Raw genomic sequence first — 12,208 nt, 5'->3', positions numbered from 1 at the left:
CATAGCATTTTTTATAAGTTTACCCAATTACGGTTTATAAATTCATTAATTAACGTTAAATGTATCGATACAATTATCTTTTCTTGAATAAATGAAAATAAAAGTGTAAAATCTTTATTTATGAAGTTTATCTCTAATATTAAATGAATATTTTCAGTTGGTCCTATATATATATATAATATATATATTTATGAACAATAACACAGATTTTAAACAAAGCTTAGATCTTAGATTCAGACTTCTGTGGAAATTTGCATAATTTTTTTAAAGCAAAGTCAACTTTCAAATATTGAAACTCCTTGACCTGTGATGATTTTACCTCACAAACTCAATTATAAACCTATTTTTGTAACCCTAGACATGTACATCTTAGAGCTATAAAGCGTTTGTTTTTAGCTCAAGGTTTTTAGAAGTAATTGGCAAAATTATTTTAGATTTTTGAGTGAGAGCTTTCAACATTTGGTTATTGTTTACTCAGTCACTGTTTACAAAATTGTGTTTGTTTACGCAAAAAAAAACTAGTTTTGAAGCTATTCTAACACATTTTGGTAAAGTGTGAAAAACTTAATTGACGACTATTAGTTCTTCAGTATCGTGTCTGCCTCTGCACTATAGAAATCTGATGAATATGCTGAACACAATTATTGACCTTAGATATTTCAAACAATGAATTCTATGGATCAGTATTCAATTTCTAAAATATAATGGTTTACACCATCAGGTTGCAAAATATGGGAATTAGCAAATTTAAGTTGGTACGCCAGACATACTAAAATTGATATTTGTTGTGGAAAGAATGTACATTAGGGTGAAAGGAAAAAACGCATAAAATCAAGAGAAGGTTAAATGGGTGATATCAACTCAATTAGTATTAGTTGCAAAAAAGCATTTTTAGTAACTTGATGATGTAAGGTGCAAGTATTTTCTAAAAAAAGTCTCAATTGTTTTAAAGGGAGAGAGAACAATTTGACGCTTGGTTACATCAGATTTTTCAAGCATAGATAATCCTTGATCATGGTTTAGTATATATATATATGTATGAATATATGGTTTAGTATATATTTAATATAGTTGTGAATATTCCTCCTTCAAAGTTTGCAGCAAGCTCTCCGTTATATCCAACCTCAAATAAAAATGTAAAATTAACAGCAATAAAATACAAAAATATATCTTTTACAGTTTTAACTTGGATTTATAAACTTTTAATATTTTTATTGATATCTATTGATAAAAAATTATTTTATTTAAAAGGCATTTTTGTATTAATAAGAAACAAAAAAATCTAAATTATTTCAATAAAAGGAACCACAGAGAACCAAACAGCTATAAAAAGTTGCATACATTTTTAAGAATGAGTCGACTTTAAAGTTTAAAGCGTGACAAATTCAAAATAACTTTCTAAATTCTCGAACATTGTCCCAATTGTCTCTTCCAACTTGTTTTAACAATAACATTTCAAAGTCAACATTTTTACGAACATCAAAATAAAATTAAAATATTACGTAAAAATAAAAATGAAAATAAACAAAATTCAAAAGCCAATTTCAACTAAGATGCATGTTCTTGGTTCTAAAATGATACATAATATTAAAACTTTCGTATTTGCCTTTATTAAACCATATTTCTCCAACGTCAATTATTGTAAACAACGACATTTAGCTAATTCTTCGAGAAAATATTTCAAACCTGGATTCCACAGCTACTTCTAGACGGTTAATAACACCCTTCAGCTTTGCTCCCTCGTCGCTGTCGATCAAACAAGATCCTGACAGAAAATGTAAGATTAGTAAGTTGGTTTTCAAGAACTTGTATACAACTAATCACAACGGTATCAGACAGAAAATATATGATTCTGAGTATTTTTGTTATTTTTGCAGCTTTAAGTAGTGTGCAAACACTTGTTACATTTGAAAGAGCTGCTAGGGTGCGTCAAAATTAATGCCAAATAATAAAAGAGTTTTAAAAAATTCACTTTAACCATTTCACAATTACCTCATCAAATCAATTATTTGTGGAAAAAATATCAATTACGGTTTTAATTTGTTTTTGGGAATTAAAATTAAAAATGTAAAATCTGAAGACAAACCTGCACTTTTCATTGCAAGGGAGCGTTCCAGAGCCATCTGTTGAAGAATACTTGTACTAGTACCCGGCTCCAGCAGCTGATAGGGAGGCATAGATCCATCCGCTGATTCCAGAACAGAATATACTTCAGACAAAGATGGCAGACCAAACTCGTTCATAGCCTGAAGAATATTTTTTACAGGGAAACACATCTTTTACATACAGAGCTTCTCATGAAAGACAAGACTTTACAAACTTTTAATTCAATCTTATTTCTACTACTTAGAGTTCCCTTCTGCTTTTTTATACAATCACTTCACGTGTTGACAATAAGCCTCTAGTTGTACGTATACTGTACGTACATGGTGTACACTTTTGAATATCATTTTCAAAATGCCAGATTTATTCTTTAAAAATTATCCTTTAGATTTGGAGTCACGAAAGTTCGTAGTAGATTTTGACTCCACTGGAGATTGTATAATATTGACTTTAAAATCCCACCCTTTGTTAGAAACCTTGTATGCTAATTGCTTTTGTTTAAAATCAAATAAGTTTTCCTTTTTTTAAAAGGAACTGGTTACTCGACTCGGACTCTTTCTTTTCAATTCTTATACCTTTGTGACCTAATGGTGTAAATACATTTGATATTTTAAACTATGAATCTAGAGCAGAATTCGTAGTTCGCATCAGGTTGCAAAGATAAAAAATAAGAGAGTTTGAATAAAGTTCTTGTATATTATACTTAAAACTATAAAACTACCTGAAATATATCTGATGCCCCACACGCTGGTTCAGGCGAATCAAGTTGACCTTCAATTAAGAAGGGACCTGCATATCCCCAGGTGTATCCTGAAATAGAAAACAATTTAGTGCTATTGATTGATAAGTAAAAAAACAGAAAAATGAAACGACAATTTCCCTCAAAAGAAGATTGGAACTTAGGCAGGAGTCAAACTCTGAAGATTTCATAAGAAGATAAAAAAGGAACTGAGTTCTTGCCACAAACTAAAATTTTCTAATCCTTTCTTTGAGATTGGTACATGGAAACCTTTGATATTTTAAACTTAGACTTCTTAAGCTAACATAATTCATAGTTTGAAATATCAAAGGATTACAAAATCGGGTTTGAAAGATATAGGGATTACAAAATTTGAGTTTGCGCCAAAAAATCAATTTTTTGGAGTCAAAATGGCTTTAGGCAAATCAAACTTCCATTCATAGAGTTGCATGTCCTTTGAACATGCACAATGGTACCCTTTAAACCTTTTTTTGGTCAAGGATGAATGAAACATTCTCATTTTCTATCTTTTCTTCATTATCTCTGCCGTGTAATGCGCAATAAACTTTTACATTGAACACAAAATTAAAATGTAGAGTATCTCATTAATCCATGATCCAATAAAGCTTTAAAGGATAGAACTGTGAATCGGACATGCCACTCTTTAATTGAGGGCCAGTATAAAAAATGTCTACCGTTTCTGTAAATAATTTTGTTCATATCTTGACCTGAGTTTGCAACTAAAACCGCCCAGTCTGATGTAGTGAGTTCCGCCTACAATGTAAAATAAAAAAATCTTTATCTCAATGTGTTCGGAGAAATATCCAAAATACCATAATTTCTAGGGATGGCGGACTATTATTCTTATTGTGATTTTTGATTAGATAAAATAAATTCCCTGTTTCTTTTTTTTCTTGCAAATTATAAAATTGTTATAAAAACATAAAATAAATATTATAACTGCGGAGAATGAAAAATAATGAGTTTCAGAGGAATTGAAATCTACAGTTATTCAGTCATGATTGATATTAAATATTTTTTCCTTGGATTTCCCGTAAATATAACTCCAAGAGTACAGTCCATTTGCCAGTGCTACAGAAACTCCATACGACCAGGCTCGCTTGTTTCCCTTTTCTTTAGTTTCCGTCAATTTTGCCCTAAAGTACAGATATAGTCTGGTATAAAATTGTCGCTTGTCCTTATTTAAGAGAAAGGAAGAAACATTTATTGATATTTAATGTTTATTGTTTATGATCACGCTTAAATCATTGAATCTGCATCACATTAAAAAAGCTGAACAAAATTAATTAATTATATAAGAAGAGTACAGGGGCGTACGAGAGCATTTATGTAGGGGGGGGGGGGCGGCACACAAATGGTGCCCCCCAGGCAACCTTGTGCCCCTCCTTAAAAAAACTCTTTTAAAAAATATCAATACCTTTTTTAACTATGTATGTTCAGGTAAACTATTCGGTCATAAACACAAACATGTTACAAGTGTTAATAAATTATTTATGTATAATTTTCTTAGATGGACTCATCAGACACTGTGGTGTAAGCTTCAAGTTAAAAATAGAGATGGAAACGTTTCTTTAAAAATACTTATATTTTCATAGGATTGATACATTTTGTATTATAAATAATGATATCAAATATATATTTACACTGAAGGCATGGTATTGATTAAACCTGTTATAATGAAACTTTTTAGTTAAGGGCAAAAGTGAGATATTAATGTATTTTTCATTACATGATGAAATTATGCTTAAATGGAATACATGCGTAATTTCAAGTGGCATGACCGATGTACCTTTGAAACCTTCGTTTCTTCATCGTTTCTGAAGCAAGAAATGCACAATTCACTTTTGTAGAGAAACCACAAATAAAAATAATCAGTTTTCAAAATGGGAAACATGGTATATTTAATGCAATACTTGATCAGACAAAGCTTTGAGGGGTATTGTTGTGAATCAGAATATAATTTATTTATTTTCTTAATCTTTTAGTTTGGGTGAGTGCAATGCAATGCAATGTAGATTGTAGATTGCCTGAGGAAGGGAAATGCAAGCAGATGTAATATTAAATGAGCCCCCCATGCGTGCCTCCCCCCCCCTCGTACGCCCCTGAAGCAGAACATAAGATAAAACAGATTTATTTGTTTTAGTGTCAAACATAGGGGTTCCATAAAACTGCGGAAAATGAAGACGACTTTAAAAAATAACTTTCAAGATGAAATTGGTCTGTTTACATGTGTTTCAACTTTTACGTTCCTTGGACCATTCAATTTCCCTAATTGAGAATAAAAGTCTTTACATTCCACAGTTGTAAGGACACCTCTGTACCTTGTTGCTGTAGCTACTGGTTCTATTTCTGCAATGATCTGATCTATCTGTTTGTCAAGAATCCGAGCACTCTGTAATTCATTTTAAATATCAATTATTTTATTATCAGATGATTTAAACTAAATGGGATATTAATTATTTATTGATAAAAATATGCATATTTATTATATTCAATATTTGAGCCAGTAGTAAAGATGAAAAAATTATCCGATTTCAGAATTTAAAGAATCTATTATTGATCTATCAGGAAAGTCTAATGAATTCGTTTGGTATAGTTTTTCTTAATAAATTTATTTTCTTGCGGGAGTTGAGTTTTTGCCACAAACTCTGATTTTCTAATCTCTATATCTTTGTAACCCAATGTCGTAGATCTTAGATATTTCAAACTATTAATACTTATAGATAAAAGATCTAAGTTTGAAATATCAAAGGTTTACACCATCAGATCAGAAGATTTGAAAGAAAAAACTCAATTCCTTTGTGCAAATATAAATTAAGTAAATACGAGAAAATTATATGTATCTATTTAACTTTGATTATGAAATTCTGATAATTTATCTGCTTGAAAATGAATTATATAAAACCTAAATAAGTTTTTGGACCTATGGGATCTAAGCAAAATAAAGCGTATGATGCTAAGTATAAATAATTAGACTGATATTGAACGGGGGCTTCATAGAAACGCACCTTCTCTTGTACTTTTAAGGGGTTTATAATTTTGTCAATTATAACCATCTAGAATTTTAACATTTAAAGGGAGTGATCGGCTATGTATATTAGTTGAACTGAGACTGCAGTATTATTAAGACATTGTTTAGGATTCATTTGAGACCTATCAGACGTTTTTACGGTACATATTTACGGTACATATTTACGGTACATATTTGTTCAGCAAGAGCGCAAATGCGATCTTTAAAATCCTGATAGATTGTCCATTGTGGAGGTATGATTTAAATTATTCTATGACGACCACGATGTAACACAAAATTCTACAGTAAACTTATTAGTTGTTTAGGAACAGGTTGAGAAAATACAAATTAAATCTAATCCTTGAAAATTGAAAAAAATGTTGGTTTCTGTAATATTTCAATGTTTAAAACCATTTTCTGTAGATGGAATTTTTAATGAAAAGACAGCATTTAAAGAATTTGAAGAAATCTGCGAACAAATTAGTAAAGAATAAGAAACTCAATAAAATAATGAAAAAGAAACAATTGATTTTAACATTGAATTATTGGCAATATTCTAATGAGAAATATGTATTTAAGTATCTTTTTAGTTTACTGTAGAAATTATGTTACAGTTTTCTTCTTCGTTTTTCAACGAATATGCACCGCAAAAACGTCTCATACAAATCCTAAAAAATTTCTCAATAATGCTGCAATCTCAGTTCAACTACCAATTACCATACATTACAGGTCACTCCCTTTAACATTTAAAATTTTTAATAAAAATCTTAGCATTTTAAATCAAAGTGAATAAATACTAAAGTGGACCAAACTCATAGTTGGATGACGACATTTTATGTCCCAAGTATTTAGAAATATGTATATATATATATATATATATATATAAATTGGTCTGTATACGGAGTGTACAGTACAACTCCCCCCTGAATACGCCTCTGGATGATAACATAGATCTGTTTTAAGAAATTTACAAACATATTTTAAAATGGAGTGAGATTTGAAAGAACAAAACTTAGCAGTTTTAAAGATAAATTCCTTTAGAATTAGAAGTGCCAGGCAAAATCAATGAATTGATTAAGCGACTAAATAGTATTTACATATTAACTACGTAGAAACTTACAAAAAATTTTGATTTTTAACTACGTAGAAACTTACAAAAAATTTTGATTTTAAATCGTGAAAATTTCGAAGTTCTATCTGAAGACGACATTTACATGGGTCTTTAGTCTATTTTTTCTAGTCTTTACTTTCCAAACGAAATCTTTTCATGAAATTATTTCCATACCAAATAAAACCTTATGGCCCAACCTGTCGTCGTTTCCTTAATCTGTTCCACTTTAGTATTTATTCACTTTGATTTTAAATCCCCTTTTCTAAAACCGTGAAAATTTAAAGTGCGTTAACCTGAATTAAAGCAGAACGTTTTGTGTGTACAACATGCAGATATAATCTTTTCTCTATACTTGATATATTGCTACTTTAAACACGCGTACCATATTTATAAAAAATTTAATTTTCTGTTAACAGTTTATTTAATCAAATACTTTTATGTATTATCGATTATATAAAAAAGTAATAGAAAAAAATGATTGTATAATATTTTTTCTGTATAGAAGTTAAGATCAATGGGGTTAAGAGATGTGTCAATGTGTGCAAATGACAACATGCATTGGAAAGACTAAACAAATATGTAACGAAAAAGTCTCAAAAACATCTGCGTAATTTGTAATCAAATAAATAATCTTAAGAAAGAGAATGGTTGAAATAAGTTATGGTGTGTTTCCTAGAATCCGTGTGTAGTTGGGTAACAGATACTTGAGTCATCTAGTGGAAATATAAAATAACAAACTTTTTAGATGTCAAAAATTGAAATAAGTTAAATTTCATTTCCTTTCCTCAAAAACAAACGTAACTTTTAAAAAAAAATTAAAATTTTTTAAACCAGTGAAATCTATGGATTTCAGGGGGTTTTCAGGCCCCAACGGGTTGCCGAGCCCTTCCCCCTGGAATTTAAAAAAATCTAAGCAGAACACTTTAAACCTTTGACTGATTAAGGATGACATACTTTTATTTACAGAAACCCTTGTCATTTTCAAAGACTTTGCTTGCAAACTAGTTTTTTTCAAGAAATATTAATATTTTCTGCCTAGAAGTCGCAGAACAAACAATTTTTATATTCAAATTTTTAGGATATTTGGAATTTTCGAGAAATTTTATTAAACATAAACTGCTTCGAGGTCACAGTGTACGCTAGAGTACACTCCAGTTAAATGTCAATTTGAACACAATATTAGAGATAAACACGCGGGGTTCTCTACCCTCGATTATCAGTCAAAGATTCCCATCTTTGTCTGGAAGTCATTAAAAATTACTGTTGCAGTCCCTTTTAGGAAAGACTAAAGCAGAAATTCATCCGAAGTCGAAAAATATGGGCCACGGGTTCCAAAAAGACGACTTAAAATCTTAAAACACAAATGTATGTTATAACAATCTGTGCAGTCACTTAAAATAACGATAACAGTCCTTTACAAACAATTAATTTTGGTTAAAGATAAAAGATGAGTTAAGAACATATTTTGTTATTTTTTTCCTGAAATACTAGAAGTAAACACAGAACTGATGTTTTTTCCATCGTTTAAATCAACCTTATCTGTATAGTTGGTTCCTGCTAGGGCGGGGTTACAGACTAAACTGACCAGAGTATAGCTTCTAGATTTTCATACATCTTTTCATTTTAAAGTAACTTTCACTGCTTGAAAAGGGCAGGGGTAAATACTTTTTTCACCCCCCCCCCCACAATGTTTTATTCTTTCTACAATTTGTCATGATTAGATATAGAAAAATTTGTAGATTTTGAATTTTTGTTACTCAAAAAAAAACATCATTTGAATTCATTATGCGGAGGATTTGTCCTACCAGTAAATCTAACGCCTCGTTTGTTGAATTAAGTTTAAATTCAATAATTAGAGAGGTGTAGACAACTTGGTAAAAGGGCTAATCCCAAAAATGACCCTCTTTGCTTTGGCTCTGGCACTTTTATACAGGGTGTCCCACGAAACATGTCAATAGCAAGACGACTTGAAAGTCGTCTTTGGTATTTGAATTTATTTGTGACATTTAGTCTTCTATCTACTTTAACATGTATGATTCTTGAAACAATTATCACATAATTCTCCTAGCCCTAGCATTTCCAAAAAGTGGTCTGCGTTTTTTGTGCTTTCAATATTACCGGAGATATAAAGAGTTTGGTTCAGATTTCAATTTTGTTAAATAAAAGCAAAATTGTCGAAATCTAAACGAAATTCTTCATATCTCGGGCAATATTGAGAGCACAAAAAATTATATCAAAAATCAAGACGACATTCAAGACGTCCTGCATACTGTCATGTTTTGTGGGATTTGATGAAATGACTCAAAGGATATTTTTTTGTAAAAAAAGCATGTATTAGGTTTTTGGAAATAAAAGCTTTGAATTAAAGGGACTGATTTCAGAACATTACCCAGAAACCTCTGTCTGCACAATGATGAATGAGATAATCTTATTTTTCTATAAAAGTGAGTTATAGATCAGTGGAGCCAAGAGAGGAGATTGGTAGAAAATAACACATTTTAAGATAGAACAATGACGAAATCTTTCTCATTTATACTAATGCGCAAATGGTACCGTTGTAAACTAAGGAAAGTAGATTCTTATACATGGTATCCCACGAAACATGACAGTAGCAAGACGACCTGTCGAAAGTCGTCTTTAATGTTTGCATTTATTTTTGACAGTAAGTCGTCAACCTAATTGAACATGCATGATTCTTGAAATAATAACCACAAAATTCACCTAGTTCTGGCCAAATGGGGTCTGCCTTTTTTTTAAGCTGTCAATACCGGAGATATTAAAAATTCGTTCAGATTTCAATTTTGTTAAATGAAACCAAAATTGTCGAAAGCTGAACGAAAATTCTTAATATTTCGGGTAAAATTGAAAGCACAAAGAAGCGGACCATATTTTGGAAATCCCAGGACAACTGGTATTTTGTGATCATGAACTCTAGAATTTTACTTCTAAAATATGGTTGACAAAAATGCAGCAAATTCTTTCAAACATCAAAGACGACCTTCAAGTCGTCTTGTTATTGACTAGAACTAAAATGGGAAAAGCATGAGCTATATCTACATCACAGATACACAGACTGCTTATCTCCTTTCACAGGGGCTACGTTGGCCTAAGTTGACCCGGCACGAAATGCTACGTTTTTACGATAGGTTTTAGAGTGCCATCTCACGGCCACTTGTTGAACATAATACCTATTCAGGGGTTAAGTTTTACAATTTTTAAAGAAATACTCCAATTTTAAACATGAAACATAAAATTTATGAATTCAGTCTTTTTTTTTTGAAGATTTTGTGTTTCGTATCCAAAGGATCCCTTTAATATTCCTTGAATACAGATGTTTGCTGATTGGTCGTGTACAGTACTTGTACACAATAGAACATGCTGTGGAAAATATCGCATATTTTAGCTGATAATCGATCTCTTTAACTCTCTTATCTATGATCTACATATATTAAATTGAATGCTAATTCTTTAATTTCTATCAGATATTATATAAAGTAAAATTTGATATAATATTCCTCAGTAGAGTAAACTCTGAAAATGTAATATTAAACATAACTGCGCTCTACAACAGAGCTAAGGATGCTTTGGAGTCTGGAATATGATAGAATGAAATTGTGAATTTTACCCCATTCATGTTTTTTCGAACACATTCTTTAAAATATACATCTATCAAGTAAGTTTATCATTTGTAAAGATTATCTTAAAATGTACGAGTGAATGAGTGTATCTGAGCCCTTTTTACTTCATAAGGGCCTACATCTTTTAAACCACTGTGCCCCCCCCCCACTTTCCAACGTACAATTCAGCTTTCTGGTATATCAGATATATGCTTAAATATAATGACTCTGGTCATTAAGGACACATTTATTAGATAAAAGGCAGGATGTTAATATATTGTGTATACACTGGATACACTACACGCAAACATAAAGTTAAATTCATTTCACTAACCACGAAAAATATTGAGAAAAAAGTGTAAATTTCACTTTTAGTCCTTGATTTGAAAAACAAAACATTTTTTTACGATTATTGAATACAATTAAAAATTTAAATCTAGGCTCAATCGTATCGAAGTTGCTTTACATGTAAAAACGTATTGAAGGGAAAGTATAAAGAACATCTTGATAATTATGAAATTCAATTGAATGAAACTCAAAAAATTGAATTCCAAAATTAAAAATCTTTTTTTCTTTTAAATGTTTGATAACGGATAAACCCAATTGTACATTTGTTGCTGCACAGTTTGAAACTAGATCAGATTGCTTTATATTTATATATATTTATGCATCTCGAAAAGGTGGAGCCCGAATAGTAACAAATTTAAGTAAATATAATGTATTTAAAGATAAGGTACAAAGTGCAAATATATATTTTATATTATATGCTGTCTCAAAGTTATTTAAATGAGAAAAATTGCAGAAGCATGATTATTTGTTGTCCAATTTTGCAAGTTTTCATTGCAAAATGGTTGTCCCTGACTTGTCTATTATGAAGAATAAGAACGTAAAAGATCTGTACAGGCCAATTTTGTAAAAAAAACTTTTTTTTCGGTCACGTAATTGTAAATAACCTTTAGTATGAGACTAGGATTTGGTATACTTTTAGTCCATTATTACACGTGTTATATAATCCGTAGAGATGCTGCACGCTGGGATTTATGTATGTATTTACATGTAAATACAAAGTCGAGTAATCTCTGTTTTTGTTACTTTTAACGTCCGATCATAACATATGAACACCATATCCGATTTGCTTAGAAATATGATTTATAATAGGAAAAGCTGGGTTCCTATACTACTTATATGTATTTATATATATACAAATATATAAATTTATAAATGGTTGTATGTCTGTATGTTACACGTGAATACATCCTCAATAGTGCATTCTTCAAGGTCTTTTTAACTTAATGGCCCTAAATATTTTATTTTTCATTTATATAGATCAATTGGCAGGGCCCACCCTGTAGAGTAAGTAAATTATATGCCATTACATGCGACGTCATGACCCCAAAAACATATATAGTGAGAAGTCAAAAAATAAAAAAAGATATAAAAGGAAGCGTAGTAAAGCTTAAAAAAACACACATTGACATAAATAAAAGAGTAGTAAAGTCTCGAAAACACACACCGACATAAAAAGAGTAGTAAAGCCTCAAAAACACACTGACATTAATTAGACATAACTAAATCCACAGAAAAAACGCATACTGACTTGAATAGAA

At 30.5% G+C, this 12,208-nt stretch overlaps 1 protein-coding gene across 2 annotated transcripts; it reads right to left on the bottom strand.

The window, feature by feature from the left end:
• Window positions 1-131: 131 nt before the first annotated feature.
• LOC111714645 (uncharacterized) lies at window positions 132-8,719 on the bottom strand. Of its 2 annotated transcripts, none has more exons than XM_023489795.1 (10): window positions 8,464-8,719; window positions 7,657-7,697; window positions 7,278-7,350; window positions 5,185-5,255; window positions 3,885-3,999; window positions 3,571-3,616; window positions 2,825-2,913; window positions 2,087-2,246; window positions 1,687-1,765; window positions 132-1,123 (listed from the first exon to the last, which is right to left on the bottom strand). In XM_023489795.1, the coding sequence occupies exons 1-10, from the start codon at window positions 8,503-8,505 to the stop codon at window positions 1,063-1,065; spliced, it is 777 nt and encodes a 258-aa protein (XP_023345563.1). In that variant the 5' UTR covers window positions 8,506-8,719; the 3' UTR covers window positions 132-1,062. The 2 variants fall into 2 exon arrangements, with proteins under 2 accessions (XP_023345563.1, XP_023345564.1); XM_023489796.1 differs by having other exon boundaries at window positions 7,278-7,347; window positions 8,464-8,718.
• Window positions 8,720-12,208: the final 3,489 nt, after the last annotated feature.

This window comes from Eurytemora carolleeae, unplaced genomic scaffold (genome assembly GCF_000591075.1).
Source record: "Eurytemora carolleeae unplaced genomic scaffold, Eaff_2.0 scaffold793, whole genome shotgun sequence".
Lineage (NCBI taxonomy): Eukaryota > Metazoa > Arthropoda > Copepoda > Calanoida > Temoridae > Eurytemora > Eurytemora carolleeae.
The sequence above is the reverse complement of the archived record's forward strand: the minus strand, read 5'-3'. Positions and strand labels throughout refer to the sequence as shown.